We start from the raw sequence: 23,561 nt of genomic DNA on the forward strand, positions 1-23,561 counted from the left end.
CCCTACGTAAAATATGCCATCTGCTGGCATGGGAATGTGAAACGGTTGCATAACTGTAAAGTGTAGGCATATCCCTATAGCAGGACGTACTGATCGGTACTCGTCTGACACAAAGTGTAACAATCAATACTCCGCCAAATTCTTCCCCATCAATTGCTGTCGGTCTGGCTATCCGCCAATGGTAATCCCGAACGTTGCGCTATCCGAGTTTCAAAATACCGGTACTTGACGATCTGTGTTGTTCATTACAGCGACCTCACGAACTCGAAGTTCTCGGTACACTCATCCACAATACTGCAGTACTAACTAGTACAAAACCTACTAACGAGTATAGGCAGGTCCTTGGGGCAATGTCAACTTGTCAAAACTCTGTCCGGAATACATCTCCGCAGAGCGAAACAGACGACAGTCAATTGACGACCTCTGGCACATAGTGGTACGGCCCCTGTCCACCGGTGGTATGCTGCGCGGTCCAACTGACGAGAAGGAATCCAACGCCAACAACTGATAAATTAACCACAGTCAGTCAGCGGCGCATCTATCTCGAAGCAAAGCACTCCGTCTTCGTCCACCCCTCGGCAACTAAGGCAAGGACACCCGGAATCTTAAATCCTCGAAAGGCAATTTGCTGGTTCTTGGACCGAACCGCCCACAGAAAAAAAGAGCAAATGAAAGTGTGGGCGACGCACAGTCCATGCTCCACACCCAGCCCACAGTCCGCCCTAACTTAGGGACTGACTCGACTGAGTAAGAAAGGTAACAGTCCGACTCGCATCATTGCGTCATTGTGACATATGTCGTCAAATCGTTCAGCCGCCGACGAACTCGCAATCGTCACACAGAGAAGAATTTGAGGATTGCGTACTTGGGTCGGGCATTGCGACAATCCAAATCCAACTGAATTTGCGTGGATAGAATTGTCCATTGATCCGCGATCGAGAAAGAGTTAGGGTAAAACTCCAGTGCGCTCTGTTGATCGGGCCCAGACCATTATCATTCAATAAATGGGCCAAAAAAAAAAAAAAAAGGCAATACTTCATTCCAGCAGGACCCTTTACCCCCTTGGAGCCGAATTTGCTATACAAGCGGCCTGAGAAGCACTCAATGGCTGTTCATTGGTATCCCTTGTCAACGTATAGTAGATGTTTATTCCTGCTTCATCTGTTCCTGATGTTGAGCTCCAGCTACAAAGGTACGATTGGAGGGTAACTTCAGGCCCGGCGGAACCGACCCGGGAACCTGTCCAGTGGGAGCGATTGAGTGTAGAGAAAAAAGACCGATTCGACTCCCAGAGGCTCCATGATCTGTCACCACTCATTACTCCTCTTTGATTCTTCGTCAATTCAGTCTGATTGCTTGCCCGTTCCCCGCTCCGCCCCAAGACCCAAGCCCTCGTCTGCCGTGTCAAGCATTCATTTTCCCATGACTACGGAGCATGGGTAACCAAAGTGGCAAACTCTCTGAATACAGTACGGACTAGGTTCTCCGCTTCTCATTCTCGTGCAGGTGCCGGAAGAAGGCTCCAACAGCCATGCTCCAACCACTCCACGGTAATAGTAGACGGGATCTCACATCAAAAGTCTCATTGTCATTATCAATTTGGCGCACCTATGGGGCATGTATCTGATTGCCTGACGATCTCTTAACTCATGAGTTGCCACCAAACACAACCTCCTTCCCCTTGTAGATACCACAAGTCAAATGACGCTCGACGATCCCATATCTGCCCTCGAATATACCAGCCACAAGACAGGGACCCCGGCCCGCCAATGAGACTGCCACACCATACCCGCACCGCCACTCAAACACAGCCTTCTCGGGGTGTCTCCGTCTCGACGGGGCACGATCATCGCAATTGTGGCTAACCTTCGTAATAACCTTCAATAAAGGGACGGGAGTAAACACTTTCATATGACACCCAAAGAAGCACCACTACTGGAATCAGCAAATGCCACTGGCCCGACTCGCGGATGCATGATGGTGTGGAACGCCAGGTTTGCCACAGTACGTGTACGGTGTACCCCGTCCGACTCTCTTTGCCCTGTGCACTCATGACGAACTGTCATTCGGTCGCAGACTCTCCGGCATCTCCTCGACTCCCCTCCCGTACCTTATCGGCTCCGAATTGTGTTCGACGCAATCTGACTCATACGGATATTTATCCCTTTGTGCAACAAGCATGAGGAAGGAGGTGGGTTTTTGTTCTTTATGCTGGCGCGGGGATGGAGCAGGAGACGGCAGAACCGCTGCAGATATACCCTCCTTCACAGCTGATATTAGTCCCGGGCTCGATCGCACCCAATAGCGAAAACCTTCCTGTCTGCACTCTGCACCCTGCACCCAACACCCAGAGCAGCAGCAGCTTGGCTGCTGCTGCTGTCCATCACCTCGTATTTAAAACTCGACTTTGAAAATCCGCGATCGTTCGGAAGACTCTTCCTACTCGCAAGGATGCTTTGCGTCTGTCCCGCCCATGGTTGATACAGCTTTGGTTGGCCTTTTTTTTTTTTTTTTTTGCTAACACAGCTTGCGACCTACCTTACATTGATTTTTCGTAGACTTACACAAACGCGGAGATCATTTGGGGTTTTCATTTCGCACATCATTGCAACAGAGTCAAAGCGTGGACTCTGACTGGCGCGGAAATCTTCAGCGCCTCAAGAGGTCACTACGTTGTGGGAGAGCTGGCTTTGGTTCGAACCACAAGCAGGCAACGAGAGGTCGAGGAAGGCAGCAAAGTTCCATTGGATTAGTTGATCGTCGTAGTATTGGGTCCGAAATCTTTCGGGGTCCCCAAGGGTGCGGGCTGCGACCCGACAATTTACCTCCTGCTGCAAACAGACCGCGTCAGAGCTGTGCTTTTCGTGCGAGAGATTGAACAGTGCATCCCCCCCCTTTCATACAGCTCTAAGCTCGAATGGAACCAGGACCACGGGAAAGATAGTTGGAGATATATCTAAGAGTGCAACTCCAACCCGTCATGGCCCATGGAATTCACAGAAACCGTCCACAGCCGGTGCTCCCTAGTAGAAACCTTACGATGTACTTTGTAACCCTCCCCAGTCCCCCCTCACTCTCTGCGGGTCGGGTTCACGGAGCAAAGCTCAGCTCCGGCGCCGACTAACTACAGTAGCACTCCACCGTATTCCCCTCCCATCGACTCAACTCGATCAGCCCTGCAACGACTTCAGATTAACCAAACACAGTGCGGAATTTGATTTCCTATCCAAGCCACACGACGTAAGGGGGCGAACTCTTCCCAATCCTGCGATCGAAGATGGCATTGCGCCTGTAGATCTGTGTCACCTCCACAGTCAACGACGGTCGACGATTACCTGCATTGCATTGCATTCGTTGGTATCGGTATGTGCTGTCAGTGTCACGCTATTAAGGTTGACTTTTTGGTGCTTCGCTCTGTCTGACGTGGCGTGGCGTGCTCGGGTGCTTCGCATCTTTTGATTATTACGGATATGTTTTTGGGGGGTTGGGTTGTCGTTTTTTGAGAGTTGGTCTATACTTGCGCTGTACCGCAGTGGCCTGTAGTAAAAGCTAGGGGAAAGCTAGGGGAATGATTCTTTATAGTAAACTTTATGGGTATCTTCATATAATACATATTCTCTCCTCACACCGTGCTAGATCATCAAGTCCTGTCGCAGACTTATAACTAGTCCATATACAGAGTGTGCTCATAGTATGTAGGCGCAAGCCTAGCCTCAGCTAAACAAGCCCATCCCCTGAATTCAAGGCTTAGCTCTCTGGTTCTCCAACAGCTTCCAGTTCCTTGGCCGAGGCACATATCCGGCAACCCTCGCCAATTCTATCCCGCAGAAGACGGGCAGTTGTCACCTTTGGACCGACAGTCCGGGATGTTGTTGACGGTTCATCTAGGGGTTGCGTGCGCGAGGATGGGAATGCGCGAGGAGTCTGGGCTCCCGACTGGGTTCTAGGCGTATCCATCGGGGACGAAGGTTGGGATTGATGAACATGCGACAGATGGAAAGCATGGCCGCAGGCGAAAGCGACGAGTATTTCTTTCTCTAATAGACAGTTGGATTAGACGCGCGCTTGCAAAAAATATCGAAGTGGGTGGCTTACCGTTAGCGTGGAATGAGCGATGACAGCCTGCGCATCTTCCGGCTTGCCGCGTAGATGGCATCGGCAGCGGTGTTGGTGTTTTCTCCGAGTCAGTTTCACTCTTTGCCTCACCAAGCTGCTGCTCTGGAGATGCGCTGGTGTCTTCCGACTTTGGAGATTCTTCGACAATGTTGAATTTAATCCCCCGACGTTGGCCGCTACGGAGGGCATTCATCCCAACCGCCACCTCGCTTTGCAGGACCTTAGCAGCTCCTTGACTGATACTTGCTTGAAGGTCGTGTTCCCGAAGCAGGCCAGTAAGCCCCTCTCGTAGGCCTTCAATTTCGAGCCCACTAGGGATTCGTCGGACAAGTTTGATAGGGTCGATAGACGTCCCAGCTTCGACTAGCAGACCGTGAATGAAACGGGGCTTGTCCATGGAATAGTCTACTAGGTCCTCCCAGAGATCTGGGTCATCCTGAGATTTCGCAAACGCAATAGCTTGTGACACATCTTTCAAATCAGAGAGAATTAGGTTAAGTGCTCTCTTGGTTTGCCCCATCTTTGATAACAGGTAGATGAGCTCGGGGGTGAAACGGTACTGCTCGCAGATAGCCACGGCAGTATCGAATGAATATGCCGTGCTGGTTTGCAAAAGTTCCATAAGTAACGGACGATCATACTGCGCAAAGAGGTCTGCTGCTGTATCGGCAAATTGTTCCACGACGTTCTTGCCCTCATCAGCTGCTAATTTGGTTGCTGCATCCTGCCTGTGGCGCCCTCGACGGGGTTTCTCAGCCTCGCGGGAAAGCGACTCCCCTCGCCAAAGAGCCCGCAGATAGAAAAAGGTAAATAAAGGCCTGTCAGCTGCCTGCAGCTGCTTGATAACAGTGTCCGGAGGTACGATTCCCGTGTACGATTCGCTGACGAGCAGTTTAATGGGCTCGGCTGTAATGTCTGCGAGTTCTGAAATGGGTGCTGATTTCATCTGCTCCTTTGAGACTCGAATCATGATGAATGCGGGTATATCATCGGAGAGTGCATCAAGGAGATGATGGTCCTTGACCAGCGCCATCGCCGTATCGGCATCTTTTAGCCGGATATAGCAATGTAGGGCGTCGTTGTAGTGGCCGCCGGCCAGATATAACTTGGCCAAACACCTTATCAATATCCGTCCATCATCCGTCTCCGGTGTCATCTTCTCAGATTCGAGCTGTTCTTCAATGGCGGTTGTTATAATGTGCACATCAAACAGGTCTAAAGGCCAAGAGTCAATGAGCCCACTGAATCTTTGTCGGTCTCGTGTGAGATAATGCTCAAGAATAGTTTCGTAGAGCTTTGGTGGTAGAGATGGGCGTATATCAACGGGAATGATAGACGAAATTTCATCTAGCTTGTCTTTTTGGATAAAAGTCCATGCCCAGTGCTCCCATCTAGGTGTGGCTGCCAACGCTTTTAGGCATACTTCAGCCGCCTCCTGCCACCTATCATCCCTAGCAAGTTGCTCTATCCACAACTCACCAATGCGGCGCTTCTCTTGTAATGCCGCGTTAACACTGCCACGGTCTGTCGCTGTAATGGAGGATCTATCGTCTCCGAATAAATCACCAAGACTAGGGGGTCTTTCGGGTATAATTGAGATATTGTCACCGGCCTCGTTCATGAACCCAGCAGCTTCAGGGTGCTCATCAAGAAGCCTCCAAGCTTCGGCATATTTTTCATGTTCATTAAGCCATGTGAGGTGGTCTGCAAGGTCTCTCTTCAAAGCTACCACGCAGTCAAATGGGCTGTGTACAAAGATCTTCGGTCCTGTACTCTCTGTGACCTCCTGCACTTCCGTAGCTAGAGGCTCGTCGGGGGCCAGTCGTCGTGAGGCAAAAGTACTCGGTGCTCTGCTAGAGTTTCTATCCCCACTACTTGTTGAACTGCGCATGCTCGCAGCGGAGCTAAACAACCGTGCGGGATACATCGTAGCATCCCAAAGGCCGGTACCAAGCGCACCCAATGCTCCTCGTTGTGAAACAGGCACGTTCATTTTCCAGGGCGGTAAAACACACATGTGGTAGTCCGAAGCTGTTAGGCTTCCGTATCGGCTGACAGACAAAGTATCGGCACTGAGTTCTTCTTTGCTTTCCATGTCAATTACGCGAAGTTCAGGCTCTTGTCCGCGTGGGCGACGACGGCCCACTCGGCCACCGTTTTGGTCGCTTTGCTCGTCTGATGGGTCTTCTTCTGCTTCTATATAGCCAAGAACAGCCAGAACGGTGGGAGAATATAAAGAAATTCCAGATATTATACAATCCGTCCGTAATCTAAAAAGCGCATTAGTGCCTGTCAATGACAAGTCCGTGCGACCGACTTACATAGTAGCAACTTCAACGGAGCCGATCCTCTGATCTTTATTACTCTTATTAGGCCGGTCAGGGTAGACATGTATCACCCAAACAGTGCCTCCCCAACCGACCACTAGTTTCTCCAATCGTTCTTTGACTATTGTCGACTGTGTCGGTGTTGAAGCTTCATCCTGGGATTCTTCTGCTGTTTTATTCGGCAATTGCTCGCTCTCCAGCAGGGATTCGTTGACCCACTCAGCGCGAGCCTTCCAGACACCAGCCATCTCCTCCCATCCTTGACGGTTAGGACGGTCCGTGTGGCTAGCGCGCTTCCACGCAAGTTCTGAGTCTGCTGAGTCGAGGTGCAAATTTGATCGCATAATTTTTATGCCTTCTTCATTGACCCAGGCGACATATTTTCCGGATAGCGACCACTTTATCGTACTGATAGCACCTTCGCCACTGTGTAAAACGGTATCCTTGCCAGCATTGCCCGCAAGCCCAAAAGTTCCCAACCAGCTCGAGGCAGTAGCAGCTGCGCCGCCCATTGTTGTAGAGTTTGTGCTGACGCCAACTTTCCCTCCAGTTGTGAGAACCAATTCACCGGCCCGTCCACCTGAGACAAATGTTCGATCGCTCTTGTATTCCGGCGACAGCGCAACAGCCTGGACCGGTCGACCGAAGTTTCGCAGCAGAACATCCTTTTTATCCAGTAATGATGCGATACATACATTTCCATCTATTGAAGACGTGGCTATATAAATTGAGTTTGATGGCGTCGAGGGAAGAGCGACCTGTGGCGTTTGTTTGGATTGGCCCCGAATACTCCCAGAGCTGGAGGATGCCTTTGTGGTCGTGCTTGGGTCTTCGGCGATTCTGCTAGCCAATTCATGCGTTATGTTCGGTAATTGCGGAGGAAATGGCGATATCGATATTGACGTGACAGTGGCGGAATGTGCATGGTAGACACGAAGAGCGCGAAACAAAGGTACCGAGAAGACATGCTTAAAGAGGTTAAAGAGGTCAGTTCCAGAGTCATTGGACAGTTTATCGGCTACCCACAATATTCCCATTATGCGTTCCAAGTACCTAGAGAAACATCAGCCTTATAAATTTGAATCTCAGCTCAGATCGCATACCATCTTGTCCCCGGCCGCCAGGAAAGTGCTTGTTGCATCTCCGTTCCGATAAACGCCTCCCAGCTGTTTAGTCAAATATGTATATTTGAGATGCGGCTCATCCTCATCCTCGTCCTCATCATCCTCCCCGTCTTCATGCTCTGATCCCGTCTCCGCAGCACTCTCTGTCTCCTTCTGGCTCTGATCTTCATCGTCATCGTCGGCTTCGGTGTGAAGTTGCCGATGAGGGCGTCTATGGTGGGTTAAAGGTCTCGCAGGCGAACCCTGTTCCGGGTTGGTTCGAGGGGCATTCTCCGATGCCTCAGTCGCGCCAGGCGCGTCCATCGCGGAGGGTATTTCCGTACCTGCGACTGAAGCTCTAGCTCGAGGCTGCAGCCGGCGAGATCGTGATATCGGCGGGAGCTCGTACCTGGGGTAGGTCCCACGCTAACCACGTTGGAATATGACTAAGCATTGAAGTCACGCCGCTTTTCTTCGGCTTCTTGGAACTGAAGACTTAATTGCTACCACATTGTTAATTGTTGGCATCCTCGCTTGGTCCAGCCGGTCATGATTCAAAGTGACCCCCAGCCTGTTACGTTATGTACTGACGCAGATTGTCATTAACCCATTCCCCGGTAGGCGCTACCATGTTCGCACGACCATATGTCTCATCGATCTGTAAACGGCCGGCAACGATTCGGATCCTGAAGCAACCTCAGAGCCACTATCTTCATGCGTCCCCATCATTGAGTCTCCCGCGTCGAAAAGACTTCTTTTCTTCCAACGCTTTCCTGACCCAGAAGCAGCCCACGGGCAGCGACACTGTCGAAGGATCATCGCAAGAGTCTCAGAAGCAACGGAGAAGGGGCGGAAGGTCACCAGCTGCACCAACGTCACTACGAAGGGTAGCGGTAGAGGCGCAGAGATCAAAAGATGGGTTCAAATCCAAGGCACAGCTTAGGGAGGCCGGGCTGTTACGGACAAAGGTTGGTTTCCTGACGTGGCTCCACGGGCACCGCTGATGATTGAATTATAGGCAATCACCGCGTACGCTGTAGCCGAGAAGTTCAACATTCGCAAGGCCAGAGAAATCCTACAGGATAAAGGATACGAACCGGACCCCCTCGACACAGGTCTATATCCTCAGGTCGTCCATATTCAAGTTCCTCTAGACTCTATACGCCGAGTGAGCAACCCTAGCGCGTCCGGTCTTTCTCCGGAGGAAGTTGGCGACATATTTGTTTTCCCCTCGGGTACGGTCGTATCATGGGCACTTCCCGAAGGCTTTACGTCGTTTTTGGCCACCAGAACATTACTTCCCGCGGCAGAGGGCGCACATATCGATAACTTGGAAACTGAAGATATGGAATATGTTGAGGATACTCAGAGAGAGAACAGCAGCATCCAGGGTGACACGATTATTTTAGGAACCAAACCCAGTGATGGTACACCGGAACCACAATCCGCCGGCCATCAATCTGTGGATACCGTTTTAACCAAGGTCGCATTTTCTTCTGGGCTGGCCCGCAGCACAAAACTGGCGGTTCTTGAAACATTGCTAGCTAGCTACTTTGAGTCCACTCGAACCATCCCAACGCTCCTGTGGCAAGGGTCACGCCTACCCTATACTCGAGACTTCATCCTTCGAAAAACAGGACAACTTCTTAGCGTCCGTGCTCAGCTGAATCTTTATTCAGAACTCACCGACTCGCTTCCTGATCTTTTCTGGGACAGTCGGCATGAGCTTGGTTTGGAAGGATACTATGAGCAGGTTGGCAGAGCATTGGACGTTGGAATACGCATCAAGTTGCTGAATGAGAAGATGGACTATGCGCAGGAGATTGCCAGCGTCCTCCGGGAACGTTTGAGTGAAACCCACGGTCTCCGGCTGGAATGGATTATAATTCTTCTCATTGCGGTTGAGGTTGGTTTTGAGGTTTTGAGGTTGTGGAAAGAACGGGCGCAGGAGCAGGCCGCTGCAGCTGGAAAGACTCAGAAGGCATAAAAGTCGACACTTCTCCCATGCATCCTTGCGCGGCAAACCTTATATAGGCACCGACCGCATGTATTTGTATCTAGATTATACCCCACTCAGGTTTCGAATATAGAGCTCCTTCAAAGACGAACTACATCAAGCTAAGCCCCGATAAGGCGCTTATCAGCTGGACCCAACCACCATGTGACATATTGCTGAGTCATTGGTCTTTCACGTGGGAGTCAGGTACCTACAACTACAACCACCCCATGACGGAGCTATTTCCATGCTGCCTTGGTTTCAAAGCTTCTACAAACTTTCTAGCAGCTACATCATTTGGACTAGTTCGTTAAATATCCACAGACTCAACTTCTTTGGTATACATTCCCCGAGCGGAGCTCCAGTGGCAAAGCATCTTGTTACGATAGCAAGTACAAGTACTGGCCTATTGCAGCAATGGGCCCAATGGGTTCAGGCTTTCTCGAGGCCATGCCAGGACCGCAACAGGTCCTCCAGATTTTGACGAGCTCTCTGAGCCTTTCATCTCTGTCGAACCCAGAAACCACTTCTTCAGAAAGCTCATTTCAACAATGTGGCGAACTTGAGCTGAGCTGTCAGACTAGCTATCATGGCCAAGATACGTGCTGTTTCAACTATCCCGGTGGACAGATGCTGCAAACCCAGTTCTGGGACTCTGATCCGGCAATCGGTCCTGAGGATTCGTGGACCATTCACGGGCTTTGGTGAGCACTCTTTTGCGGACTTGTATCACCGCTTTAAACGTAGGGCACCTGGGAACTAATAATATATGCTCAGGCCCGATCATTGTAACGGAGGCTTCGACCAGTTCTGTGACTCACATAGAAGGTATAGCAATATATCCTTAATTCTTGTTGACGCAGGTCGAAGAGACTTGTTGGACGAAATGAGTACCTATTGGAAAGACTATAAAGGCGACGATCCGAATCTTTGGGAGCATGAATGGAACAAGCACGGCACTTGTGTCAGCACGCTAGAGACACATTGTTACTCTGACTACTACCCACAACAAGAGGTCGTCGACTACTTTGACAGAACCGTAGAGTTGTTCCACGATCTACCTACCCACCAGGTCTGTCCTTTTGCACCGGCCAACCATGTCACACATTACTGAGAAGCCATAGACACTTGCCGATGCGAACATTGTCCCCTCATACACTCAAACGTACACTCGTCATGAAATTGAGGATACACTATCCAAGGCCCACGGTGCAACAGTCACAATCCGCTGCCGGTCCCACAGTCTCCAAGAAGTCTGGTACTTTTTCAACGTCAAGGGCCCTTTACAAACAGGGAATTTCGTCCCATCAGACCCAGGTATGCGTCATACGACCCCCGTCTCGTTTCGAGCTTAATCTCTGTCTTTCTTTCAACTTAATTGGAGACTAATGGATGACAGACGGCCAAACATCCAACTGTCCAACTAATGGTATATTTTACCAACCAAAGACCCCGAACAACAACCCCGGCGAACCCACTACCACTCGACATCCTCCTAAACCGACAGGCGCTCCGTTCGTCGGAAGAGGGAGCTTGGTTGTCTCTACAATGGGCCAGCAGCGAGGTTGCATAATCGGTCGCGGAACCTGGTATTCATCAGGCACCTGTGCAACATTCAGAGCGGAGAAAGCCTCTGGTTCGTCTCCATCGCATCAAAATAAAGCATCGTTGACGTTAATTTTAACCCTTACAGGTGATACATTCACCCTCTCATCCCGAAAAGGTCTCTGCGCCTTTAAGAACGACATCTTCACTTGCGATTCCAAAATTGCGAACCCTGTGGAGTTCAATGTAAGTCACTTCCTTTCCACCGCGGAACCCAGATAATCTACAATATCGGTTAACAATCGGCTGTATAGGCCCAAGACGGCAAGCTTTCTTACAACGGGAACACAACTTTCTTCGCGGACAAGGCTCCAAAGGGCAAAGTGCAAAGCGACATTTTCGTTTCGGAGGGGGAGCATCCGATCGAGTTGTCCATATCATGGAGGTGACAGGGGTAACTGGAATAGATTCACTGGACCACTACTTTTTTGCTTAAATAGATTGGATTCATTGCCCCCAACTCACAGATAGTCGAAGCAGACTAAACCGCGCCATGTGCAGTCATTGGGGGGTAAGGTAATGTTGTTTATACCAATTGCATATTTACACCTACCTTGCCTGTTTGATAATGAACTATCTTTATGAGGGATGTCAATATATATATTAAGTATATGTATGACCGATTTGCTCAACGAGATCAACACCATCCTGAAAGCTCGAGCCTATGGGCGCAGGCAGGTAATAGCCTAAGGCAATTCCACGAACCTTGTAGAAAATAGAAACCTAATTTCCATTCAGGAAGGTACGATAGAGCCCCGGCCCGTCGCGGGTTCTAAGTTGGGAATCAGAGCATGGGGGAAGAGCAGCCCGCTATGTTGTTGTTGCACCTTCGCACTTTCCTTGCAAAGAGGAGCGCAGTATCAAAAATTTTGGGAAGGAAGGTACGACCACTCATCGAGGAAGGTACGTATCTCATTCTTAACCTTAATTGTGGAAAGCGCAACCCAGTGTCATCCCGGCCCCGCATGTCGCTCTTTCGCTCTTTCCTATTTAAGTCTGGCAGTAATCCATAAAACAGGAAGGCGCGATTGATAATCAACGAGAGTTGTTCTTGCCTCGAATGGTATGCCGCGGCGCCTACCAAGGAAGGTACGCATCTCATCAACACCTTGTGGCAGGAGCGATTGGGGTGTGCCCCAGGGTTGCGCTTGTCCTAAGGTGGCCCGGTTATACAAGGCACATAGACTACTATAGTTTTAACTCGGAATATGCTATTTAAACTTCAGAATGGTGTCGCTGAGCATCCCTAGCTCATGCAACCTGCATGTATTGAGTGTATATATATAAGCCCAAGCTTCATCCTTTTAGATTCCACTAGACATATGTTAGAAACTACCGGAAAAGCCACCAAGCAATTTCAAACCAAGAACAAGCTGGAGATTAATCGTCAATTTTAGATCATTCATTGACTAGAAATTAAATTACAGGCCAAGAGACGAGCGATCAATTAAGACCGGTCAATCACCAAGGATCGAGAGCAAGAACGCCAGATTAGTATCCGACGCCTCAATCCCTGGCTAAACATGAAGACATTTGGAGTCTGAAAACATAACAAAAACGTAAAAATCATACACAAGTCAGGTCAAGAGAGGCAGTAAAAAAGCAAATTCGTGAAAGCATGAAAAGCACAAAGGGAAAGAAGGGACGGCCTGTAAACAAAGTAAATGGGAAGAAGGAGAAAATAATGCGCCGATCTATTTGAGCAGTTCACTCGGTAAGTTCCAGAAAATGTGGTTTGTCGTACATATGCCATATTGAAAAGGAAAGCCAAAAATGGATGGAGAGAGAAAAGAAAGAAATGCCCCGAAAAGTAAAGTCATCTTGAAACATTTGCGCGAAAATGAGGTTTTGTCGTTGGGAATCGCAGTCGCTGAATTGTACATGATCTCATATCGTGTGGTTCTAAAAGTCGGAAATCGTTTGCCATAGGCATGGGTTCCAGTCGTTGATCGCCAAAAGTCGTGAAGAGGTGAAGGTGTTTTGTTGAACATTAGCCATTATATTATCCCGAGAGTTACGTTGCGTCGTCAAGTCTCCATTAAGGTGAGCTCCATTAATAGTGTGTCTTAATCCAGGAAAAATTCCCTAGACATGACATCTGATGGTTGTTCGTCGACTTGAAACTGGAGAAAGAAATCATCGCCCATAGAGGGCGCTGTGGAGAAATTCTTCCCTTGCAACATATCCAGACTGTTCTCAAAGGCAGAAGAATTCATGTAGTCGGGGAATGTAGCCATGTCGGGGTCACCCAAGGCGGAGAATTCGTGCTTGCCGAAGCCAGAGGAAGGCTCGCTGTTGATGAAGATATCCAGATCAGATGGTTGAGAGGCATCACTCAGAGTAGGCGCCGTGTGTGGAGAGGAGAGTGCATGGGTAGTAGCGCTTGAAACGGTGGAGAACGAGCATATGCCGGAGTCTGAGATATGAGGAAGACCCGACTCCTCGAGGATGTTTTCCAAGGGCCGCTTTGATGGTGATAAGGGCAACATTTCGTCTTCGGAGCTTGGCGTGAGGGATCGGGTGCTTCCTGGCTTACTGCTCATTCCGTAATTTGGAGAGTCAGGGGGGGTGAAGGTGAACACCTCTGGTGGTAGGTAGTTTGGGTTGTCAAAGGCTACCATCTCATCTGCTGAGCTAGAGCCATGGATGCTCATGTTTTCGAAGATCTCCGATGGTGGTGTATGACGAGAAGTGTCTGACCCGGAAGAGTCGAACGACTTCTCAGCAATTCTCTGGCGGGTTTTTGATGCCTTGTCGCGTCTTTCATCCATCTCTGGGCGGTGCTTCTTGGGCCGACCACGTTTTGTTGTCTTGCGCACAATTCCCTTGTAGCCACCAATGCACATGCCCCTCTGACGGTGTCGAGTTAGGGCATCGTGCCGGGCAAATACGTTGCCGCATAGGCATTCATATGGTTTGTCTCCAGTGTGGATCTTGGCGTGGCGTTTCAAGTCGTGCCCACGAACAAAACACTTCTCACAGTGGTCACACTTGTACTGGCGGTCTCCTAGGTGGGTCTGTACGTGCGATTTGATGTTTTCTTTGCGGCCAAAGCGGCGCTCGCAGCCGGGGTGGAGACAAACCCACTTGCCATCTTCTGGATCCGGTCCGTGGATGTACGTTGCAATTTCGTCGATGGAGACACCGGTTTCTTTGATAGAGGCATGCACTCGGGCGTCAAGGTTGAGGTTATCAATCGAAGCCACACGTGGAGAAAGCTTTGCCTTTGCTACTGAAGCCGAGCTTGGCGTACTGGAGTGTTTTCTTGGGCTGAGGCGGCTAGGCGTGGCAGGACAGATTGGAACCTTGGGGTTCTTTTCAAAGTGGTCCTCGGAGTTTGGAATTGCAGCGATCTCGGGGGAGTTTAGGGACGACGATGTTGACGACGCTGTGGAATATTGGCTGTTGGGGAGGTCTTCTGGCTTGAGGATATCGAAACTGGAACCCTGCTGGTAGTCAAACGTATCAAAACTATCAATTGCAAATGAATCTGTGTTAGGGGGGGAGGGCATTTCAATCTTTGGCTGCGAAAAGCTAGTTCCAGCCACTCCTTGGAGGGATTTGGCGCGTTGCATATACGACGACTGGGAACTGGCGTCGCCAACATTCTGCCCCTTTGATGGGGAGACCTGTGGCTCTGCGCAATATTGAGCGATATCAACTGCTCTGTTGAACGGCGTAGTTGCTGGGGAAATGGGGAAGTACTCTGTACTGTTCGTCAGCGGTGGTGTTCGAAGTTGAGTCAACTTGTATGTCGCTTACGTGTTTTGTTTTTCTTTGGAGTTTGTGGGCGATATGAGCTGGTCGCGTTGGACTGAATTGAGTGCCGTCTCATATCAAGGGCTGGTTGGTTCGTGCTTTGTTGCAGCGAGGATGCGAGGTTTGGGTTATACATATCCCACGAGCCATTGTCGGGCAGTTGGGCTTCAAGTGTGTTGTTGCACCCAAGTTTAGCATTGTGCAGTTGCTGCTGCTGTTGTTGAATGAGGTTGAGCTGATAATTGACAGGTCGACCGTCCCGGATCTGGTCATCGGTCTTCACAAAGTTCGTGTTGAAATAGGGCAGATTTTGCGGGTTTTGATAATTGGCATTACTTAAAGCCTGCAAATCGTCTTGACCGAAGACCTGGCAGTCGGGCACAAAAGGGACGAGGGTCGGGTTGGGAGTATTGAAATGATGTTGCGGTGCTGTTTGGTTAGTAATTGACGCATCTTGCACGAGCTGTGATCGCTGAGCTTGCACAGCTCGTTGGTCCAGACTTTGGCCGCGGCGATGAGCATGGAATCTGTGCAATGCCTGTGGGGGCAGACTCGGAGGTTTAGCGGCGTCGAGTGCGGAGGGTGTCGAGATCTGCCGCCGATGTTGGCGATGACGCCCTTGAAGGTGACTATTTTGATTTGATAACATGGTGGGCAAGATACTCGTCGCACGATCGATAAACCGGCAGCTGACAGGTCACTTTTGCAGGAACTGGAGAAATCATACATATCAGCATATGCACTGATAAAACCTGCATATAATGTAGGCCATATACCAACCTCACGCAGAGCTGCTAGCCGTCGGGCTGGGCCACGCAGATGGGGAACGGAAACCGCCTGTAAGAGTGTCAGTGAGTGATCTCTCAAATAAAGAACACAAACTAGATGAAAAGGCTAGAGAAGAGCAGTGGTAAAGCGCAACAAAGGCAAATTCAAGAGATTAGACGGCTTTTTTTGGCGCTAAATCTCAAGATAAATATGCCTGTGGGAGTATGGTCTGTTTTTTGTTTCTCAGTCGTCGAGCAATACGAGCACTCAATATAACCAGTAAGTGGTGACTTGCTCAAAGGTGAGCGTCTCAAGCTCCAGATCTGATGAGAGGAACCTGGAATGAAGAGCAGCCCCGAAGGTAGATAAGGTATTTAGTGGTGGGAACCGAGGAAAGACGGATGGAGCTGCTGAAGCTATCCACGGTTCAGATCAACAATGGGGATGTTGGCCCAGCAACGCGGGTGGACAGGTTACGAGGACTCGCCAGGTGGATCGATACCATCACTGCCGCCCTGGCTAAGGCACGGAGAAATCGTGATTAGGCTGCGATCCGAGTCGCTAGCCTGTCTGCAAGGAGCTCGCTCTGGCCCTTGTGGTGGTCTCGACTTTTGCATCCTGTCGTTCATGGGATGAAAACCCGGCCTTCCGGTGCCTGCGAGGGTGAGACATTATCATCTTGAGGCTCCCTTCCATCGCAATAGCCCAGAAGATAGCCAAAGTAATAATCGTTTCATTTCTCAATTATTCGGAGCACAGGGGCTGTCGTCGTCAACCCGTCCCAGAGTTGGGTAGCAGCGAAAAACTTGACGCTGGACAGTGTAGATCGCGATGTTGGCCTCAGGATTCAGGCCAGAAATGACATCAGATAAACAAATTCCCGAACCTAGTCACATGATACATTACCAATCTCTAATCACATGATACACCCATCTCAAGGTCCTTCTCACTAAGCCTATTACAGAACTTAGTCCCACGTGATCACACAACCCATTTTAACGAGCCCACTCCTCCCCTCCACAAGATCTTTTCGCAAGTTCGCACGAAGGTTGAGGAAGACAAGTTCTGTCGAGGTGAGCATCCTAACCCAAAGCCATGGAGGACTATACCGCTCTATCCGGACATTCTTTTCCTCTCCAGCCCTCGCAAGCTGTGTCTCGCCGTAAAGCAGAGCGCATAACCTGAGAGCAAAAAATTTGCAGAGGCAAAATGAATCGTTCAGAGAGCGAGCCACGCAGTCCATCCCCTCTGCACTCGAGACAATCAGCAAACTAACATATCCAAAACCATCAGGCCTTCCAACATGCAGATCTTCGTCAAAACCCTCACGGGTAAGACTATCACCCTTGAGGTGGAGTCTTCCGACACCATCGACAATGTCAAGTCCAAGATCCAGGGTGCGTACTTCCTTGAATATCAATATTCCCACAGCGAACCGCAATAAAAACTAACTTGGACCGAATAGACAAGGAGGGTATCCCCCCCGACCAGCAGCGTCTGATCTTCGCGGGTAAGCAGCTCGAGGACGGCCGCACTCTTTCGGACTACAACATCCAGAAGGAGAGCACGCTTCACCTCGTCCTACGTCTGCGTGGTGGTGGTAAGAAGCGCAAGAAGAAGGTCTACACCACCCCCAAGAAGATCAAGCACAAGCGCAAGAAGACCAAGCTCGCTGTGCTCAAGTACTACAAGGTTGATGGCGATGGCAAGATTGAGCGTCTGCGCCGTGAATGCCCCGCTCCCGAGGTATGTTATCTTATCACACCACCAATCTTGAGGATAGTGACTAATGATTTTTAGTGTGGTGCTGGTATCTTCATGGCTGCCATGCAGAACCGTCAGTACTGCGGCAAGTGCCACCTTACCTACGTTTTCGACGAGTCCAAATAAATGGACTAGCCGGGATTCGCCTTTCTTTGTGCCGGTGATTCGTGTCGGTTGAGGGATGGCGGAGTTAGGATAGGACGTGTGCGTTTGGATCGTTCTATAGTGGCCTTGAAACAGAAACCTCGATAATACTGAAATATGAATGAAAAATTTCATCAATCAAAAGCTCATCTATCTAGCCGGGCCTATACCGGTATAGTAACGATAGTAGTAGTATGTACAATATAGCGAATGTATCGTAGTAGCGTGATTTGACCAATTTCCAACACAACGAGCGACTGTGCATCGACCTTGCTTACCCTCCTACTTACTGGAAACCATTCTGCAGGTTGTTGTACTGGCTGTCAGGGTAGTCAATGGCGTTCTCAGTCTGGTCCAAGGCACCGACACCGCCAACATCTTCAACGAAGGCGCCGATCAAGCTTCCGTCGGCCTTGTTTGCGGTCTTACCGCCCTTATCGGCGCTGGTCTCCCACCACATCCCACCACCAAGACCACGGTCACTGATGTACTGGGCTTTGATGTCGGCCAGGGCCACGGTGTCGTACGAAATCATCATCCTAGCCGAGGAATCATAAGACCAGGAAGCACCGACGTTGGTGTCCAGCTCCTCGGTGGCTCCAGTAAGGGGGAGAGCCTTGTAATCATACACTCCCTGTTCCCAGGTACCTTGGCCGATACCTGAGTAAGGCTGTCCAGGGCCATCGGTGTTCTGAAAAGCACGTCCATAGATAGGCATTCCCAGGACAACCTTCTCCGATGGAACACCACCCTGATCGATGTAGTGATTCACAGCTTGAACCGTGTTAAACGGAGTGGATGTGGGATTGTCTGCGGACGGGTTGAGGTTTGCCTGGTGGCCAGCCGTTTGGTCCCAACTACCAGCGTAGTCATAGGCCATGAGATTGTAAAAGTCAAGATACGGTGTCATCTCCTGTAGTCTGAGTTTATTGTAGTTGCTCGGACCTGCGAATCATCGGTCAGGGTCTACGAATCTTCAGTTCGGTGGGACACCCACCAGCCGGAACAGCAACAGTGAGTTGGAACTTCCGGTTGCCTTGAGCAGCATCCAAAGCCTTCATGAATCGGTCAGCACAGTTATATATAATACACCGGAACGCACGTACCCCACGGCATCTCCGGAGAAGATCCACATAATTCTGTGCCTGAGCATCATCTACACCTCTATTAGCATCCAGCATCACCCCCACCGACGCCAAGTGACTTACCCTGAGGATATTCCCAATCAATGTCAAACCCTAGACCCAGAAGTCAACATGTATTCAACACCGCATTGAGGTAGAGGACATCCACCATCAAAACCAAGATCAGTAATGAGCTTAGTAGCAGATTGGGCAAAGCGGTCCCGGTTCTCGGGACTACCGGCACCCTGGGTGAAGTTGGGGGAATAAGTCCACCCTCCAATGGAAAGGAGGACCTTAAGCTTTCTGTTCTGACGCTTTAGCAAGCCCAGCTGTTTGACGCAGCCGTAGACGTTGTTGCCGGTATCATTCCATGAGTCGGTGGGGTAGTGCTTCTCAGTGTCAGACCAGGTGTCCGAGAGGTAGCTGCGTGGGGTAAGCATTAGCTGCAATTACTCTCCCACACTCAGGGTACTTACACTTCACCGGTTTCCGGGCGGACATTGGCAAATGCGTAGAGAATGTGGGTCAGTTTATCAGCTGGAAGATCCTGGGGATTATAGTTGCGGCCGTAGATAGCCTGAATTGATGTCGTTAGCCCGATAAACAGAAATATATTTGAATGTCGATCGATCACCGACTTGGACGGGGCGATGAGGGGCAGACAAATACACACCCAATTGACAAAATAGCCCACGGCTTTCTTTCCGGACATGGTGGGCGGGGATATATTACTCAACGACGGAGGAGTGCTGCGCTGTAACCCAAACAGAGAGGTGTTACCGCCAAAGTAATGGAGGAAAAGAGTGACGAGTAGAATGGGAATAGAGACGAGATATAAAGACCGGGCAAAGACCATGAGGTGCCAAAATGAAACTCACTAGTGCCAAGCGCTCTCTGCTCAAGATGGACAGAAAGAGAAGCGAAAGAATCTTGGAGCCTGCGTTGTTCCTGCCTTAGTCCAATAATAGTAACTTACTATGACTTCAAACTGAGCGTACCTGAAAAGGTGCCTTATGCTTCAGGTATCGAGTGGCGCAACTTGTAAATCAAAGATTATTGGCTGAATGTAATTGAGGCGGTGCACGCGGGACAGGGCCAGTGTGGCTGGTATATATTTATGTAAGCGTGTTGACAAAAGAAGCAAGAGACAGGAAAGCTGCAGGTGGCTTGCGATGGAGACTCCGAGACACTGAACACAGCCCGACGATGAAGCTATATTTATATTTGTTCTACATGGGACCGTTGAGCGGGATTGATCTCGCGCAACCCATTGAAACACTCAACACGAGACCTTCATTTCACCGTCTGTGATCGTGCTGTCTGACCTCTTTGCCTTTATGCTTTCTCTCTATTGTCCAGGATGTCTCAACACATTCCTGTGCGAGGGTGTGTGCAGGGTCTCTCCATGCTGTTGTCCGATGATACATCCACACCCCGCGCCAATAGGACTGGCTAGGCCGCTAGACAGGGACATTCAAGCAGGGATACTTTCTCGGAGGAATGAGAATGCGACCCCCGAGCAATCGAGGAAGGGCTCGTCTGGTGAGTTGTCACGAGCGCATTTTGTGCCAGCACCCAGACCCAACCTCCGAACTCTGGCATGGAAGCCACTGTAGGACGAACATCCCCAGATGAGAAGATCATTCCAGTCTCACATCAGCCTCCAAGACCAAGTTGACGAGGTTATTGTAAATTGCAAAGTAGGTTTAACTCGAGTAGATTTTGAGTTAGGGCCCTCCCATGATCGACGGGCGAGGCTTAAGGCGCATTTGTGGAGGACATCATGGGAACCATGACGGGGTTGCAGTGCCAGTTTAAACTATGGGAATGACCGTGGGTTGTATTTGCCTCGATCATCTCGGCGACGATCGGGCTATAGTCTGGGATTTCTACATTGTTAAATGGGCAGCTTACGCACCGGCGCAAGTCTTGGTTGAACTCTGCGAGGGATCTTGGAGCCACATGATGGACGTCAAGCATTTAGGATCACGTCCCGAGTCGCTTTGAGGGCAAGCGAGAAGTGTAAAAACTCTGTTCAATACCTCCATGGTCCTTGGAGTCTTGGTTCCATACTGTCTCTTGATAGCGGAGATGCTCGGCTAACGGCTTTTAGCGCAACAGAGTTGAACAGACCTCAGCTGAACTCCCCACTGACCCTCCCCACCACGGCATATCAGTCACCACTGAGCTACTGCAGGGGCCTTCGTCCACAGCTGCCGAAACATTAAACCGCACCAACTGTGGGAATCTGCTACGTACTTGCATCGCTGGAAACTGGAAACGAGGAAAGGTAATTTGTCCCTACCCACATCTACAACAAGCTTCGCAGGCGCGTGTTCAGCCCGGCTGGTGGTCTGGTTGCTGCTACTCGATGCTACATAAAGTATATACTCTGTAGTTCAAGAGCGGAGGAGATACCGTCTTGAGAAGGAGGTGAAATCATTGTTGGTTGAAAGTCTGTTCTGCGAAACTGGCGGTCAATAACGTCTGATCAAAGTGTCTAAGAGATGTCTAAGGTAGAATGAGAAGTATAGAAATATATAAAAATAGATTAAGAACAGCCCCATTTGGTTTTTCCTGGCTGGAACAGAATACCCGAAACATCATATCCTGTATGAAACTTCCAAAGACACTGAGCTACCCAGTGATGCAGAAATATTGAAATCAAAACGAAATAGCAGGCATAGCAGCCGCCCTGACGGTAGATCGAACGATGAATGTAAACCAGCACTCAAAGAGAAATCACCGCCTCCAGAGAAACAGGAAGATCTTGGACACATAAGAAAAGAAAAGAAAAAAATAATAGAACGTCCCTCGCTGACAATCCAAGCGCTGAATTTTAAATGGTGTTGAAAGCGACCTGCGCATAAAATGGCTGAGGTAGTAATAATGCATATCATGGCAGCCGGGGACGGAATGAAGAAGAGTGTCGTGTCATAGTCAATCCATCGTATCATTAGCATATATTTTCGGCCTGTTTCTCTGCTCGGCGAACCAGCGTCCAATCTCAGCCCAGAAAGCGAAAGTCCTGCGCTCATGGATGAGACCGGATCCAAGAGAGAATAGCATCTAGTGTTGGGTCGTCGTCAAGCCAGTGACCCGCCCGTACATCAGCGGCCCGGAGATCAGCGACAACATGCTGGTTCGATATTTGTGCGAGTTCCTAACAAGTACGGTTAATTAAAGGAAAGAGACGGAAGAAGACTTAAACCTACCTGTCGGAAGGTGCCGCTCACGGCCTTTATCTGGCCCCCCTGTTGCGGCCCCGGCCTTTGCCCTTGAAGGATATTGTCTCGGTGCATGACCCATCGCTTGGCTGCTGCTGCTCTAAGGTAGATGCGATGAGCCTGGAACCGTCGGGCACTGCCGTCAAGTATAACTCTGCTGACCGTAAGGAACTATACACGGCGTAGAATCGCTCGGACGTGGGAAGTACCTCCGCAATTGGGCCTTTTCAGCCTCCTCGTTTGAAGTATTCGTTGGTGGTGGGCTAGGGCTGTAGTTCGAAGCCATCAAGGCGTTCGCAGCCGCATGGCACTCCCTGAGCACCCGATAGCCATCCTCCGCTTGATCCTCCGCTGGTACCGAGGCGTTGAGCTGGGAGATGTGTAGGAGAAGAGTACGGTAATCGTTCATGAGTTCAGCTACCCTCAGGGCCCGTGCTTGGTTCACTGGTATAGGTTAGTATTATGCTTATATCCTCTTACATCTCAGAAGGGAGATGCCGCTTACGTCCGTCGGCCATTGTGTAAATAGAACTCCAGGTCCCGCTTTTTTACTGTTTATGTTGCTCCGTTCTAGGGATTGATTGTTCCTCGGGGTGGAAGATGGAAGACTGAGGTGAAGAAATCAGGAAGAAGCGCAATAACGTTGAAGGCGAGGTATAAAAGGATAAAGCGAGGCTTTTGTATACTAAAGAAAGGAAAGAATAGAATGGCAAAACCGTCAAGCTTGGCTGAATGAGTGTCTGTTTCATCCGAATGTCTGATCCATGGTGGAGGGCGGGATATTCCTTTTAAGCTTAATCTTCAACAGCAACGTTCTTGAGTAGAAGCTCAGTCATCTTGTTGGGAAGGAGAACGATATTGCAAGAGTAGGATCATCGTTAGATGTGGCTGGCTGTGCCAATGGCTTGCTGATGTCGGCAGTCCCAAGAGACATCACAGCTGGAAGGTGTTAGATCCATTGGAGTGGATCTATAGCGAGGACTTCCATGAGACGTGGGAACCATGTGTTGTCCCAGATAGAATTTAGCTACGCCAGCCCAACGGAGTTGGAACCGAGTAGGGGATTAAGCGTGAACCTAAGCAGCTGTGGCTACGCTGGTTACTGGGCCAGGATGCGATGGATCAATCCCACACGCCGATGTGAGGTGATGTCGCTGGAGAAGAACCACCCAGGAGCATGGACATGCTGCAGGGGGTGTCAAGAAAGAATAGAAAAAAAGAATTCGGAACGCAGTGACAGACACCATAGGCCGGATTTCGATAATTCGCGAGCGCCCATTCGCTGCAAAGCCACTGCTCGGTCTCTGAGTAGTTCACAAGAAGAGCTCCAAACGGGTCTAGACGATCAGGCCAGCTGGGGTCGGTCGTTTCGTATCCAGTTTGCCACAGTCTGTCAAGTCACAGAGAGGCTTATGGGGCCCAGCACGGGCGAGCATTGGACAGGCGAAGAAAAACAGTTCTGGAAGGGCAGCCGAAGCGACGCACCAACGTGGGAAGGAACCCACTGGCGGTGCTCAGCCACAGACCAAGGCGACAACACCAGCTGAACAGGGACCAGATGCAGCCTTAGGCTCGCTCTTCTGATTGATCCCCTCTCATAAACCCACTCCTATCCCGTCTCAACGATC

General features: G+C 50.0%; 7 protein-coding genes across 7 annotated transcripts; 3 read left to right on the top strand and 4 right to left on the bottom strand.

The window, feature by feature from the left end:
- Positions 1-3,747: 3,747 nt before the first annotated feature.
- On the bottom strand, positions 3,748-7,870 carry VPS41 (CLH domain-containing protein; the record flags this gene model as incomplete). The annotated part of the gene is made up of 5 exons (XM_041702144.1): positions 3,748-4,037; positions 4,096-6,386; positions 6,438-7,411; positions 7,470-7,496; positions 7,547-7,870. 5 exons carry the CDS (start codon positions 7,868-7,870, stop codon positions 3,748-3,750), a joined length of 3,906 nt encoding a protein of 1,301 aa, XP_041554959.1.
- A 305-nt stretch (positions 7,871-8,175) lies between these two features.
- On the top strand, positions 8,176-9,533 carry APUU_30991S (RMD1 family protein; the record flags this gene model as incomplete). Its single annotated transcript, XM_041702145.1, has 2 exons — positions 8,176-8,514; positions 8,565-9,533. The coding sequence occupies 2 exons, from the start codon at positions 8,176-8,178 to the stop codon at positions 9,531-9,533; spliced, it is 1,308 nt and encodes a 435-aa protein (XP_041554960.1).
- Positions 9,534-9,959: 426 nt separating this feature from the next.
- Positions 9,960-11,536, top strand: RNY1_1 (T2 family ribonuclease; the record flags this gene model as incomplete). The annotated part of the gene is made up of 6 exons (XM_041702146.1): positions 9,960-10,246; positions 10,320-10,614; positions 10,667-10,859; positions 10,942-11,178; positions 11,236-11,333; positions 11,402-11,536. The coding sequence occupies 6 exons, from the start codon at positions 9,960-9,962 to the stop codon at positions 11,534-11,536; spliced, it is 1,245 nt and encodes a 414-aa protein (XP_041554961.1).
- A 1,677-nt stretch (positions 11,537-13,213) lies between these two features.
- On the bottom strand, positions 13,214-15,555 carry ace2 (putative C2H2 transcription factor (Swi5); the record flags this gene model as incomplete). The annotated part of the gene is made up of 2 exons (XM_041702147.1): positions 13,214-14,853; positions 14,910-15,555. 2 exons carry the CDS (start codon positions 15,553-15,555, stop codon positions 13,214-13,216), a joined length of 2,286 nt encoding a protein of 761 aa, XP_041554962.1.
- Positions 15,556-16,977: 1,422 nt separating this feature from the next.
- Positions 16,978-17,564, top strand: UBI::CRP6 (ubiquitin-ribosomal 40S subunit protein eS31 fusion protein; the record flags this gene model as incomplete). Its single annotated transcript, XM_041702148.1, has 3 exons — positions 16,978-17,071; positions 17,140-17,420; positions 17,475-17,564. 3 exons carry the CDS (start codon positions 16,978-16,980, stop codon positions 17,562-17,564), a joined length of 465 nt encoding a protein of 154 aa, XP_041554963.1.
- A 304-nt stretch (positions 17,565-17,868) lies between these two features.
- APUU_30995A (glycoside hydrolase family 18 protein) lies at positions 17,869-19,562 on the bottom strand (the record flags this gene model as incomplete). Its single annotated transcript, XM_041702149.1, has 7 exons — positions 17,869-18,527; positions 18,580-18,637; positions 18,689-18,738; positions 18,791-18,820; positions 18,876-19,129; positions 19,183-19,283; positions 19,380-19,562. The coding sequence occupies 7 exons, from the start codon at positions 19,560-19,562 to the stop codon at positions 17,869-17,871; spliced, it is 1,335 nt and encodes a 444-aa protein (XP_041554964.1).
- A 2,178-nt stretch (positions 19,563-21,740) lies between these two features.
- On the bottom strand, positions 21,741-22,451 carry APUU_30996A (uncharacterized protein; the record flags this gene model as incomplete). Its single annotated transcript, XM_041702150.1, has 4 exons — positions 21,741-21,869; positions 21,922-22,087; positions 22,143-22,377; positions 22,439-22,451. The coding sequence occupies 4 exons, from the start codon at positions 22,449-22,451 to the stop codon at positions 21,741-21,743; spliced, it is 543 nt and encodes a 180-aa protein (XP_041554965.1).
- Between the last annotated feature and the right edge of the window lie 1,110 nt (positions 22,452-23,561).

Source organism: Aspergillus puulaauensis, chromosome 3 (assembly GCF_016861865.1).
Source record: "Aspergillus puulaauensis MK2 DNA, chromosome 3, nearly complete sequence".
Lineage (NCBI taxonomy): Eukaryota > Fungi > Ascomycota > Eurotiomycetes > Eurotiales > Aspergillaceae > Aspergillus > Aspergillus puulaauensis.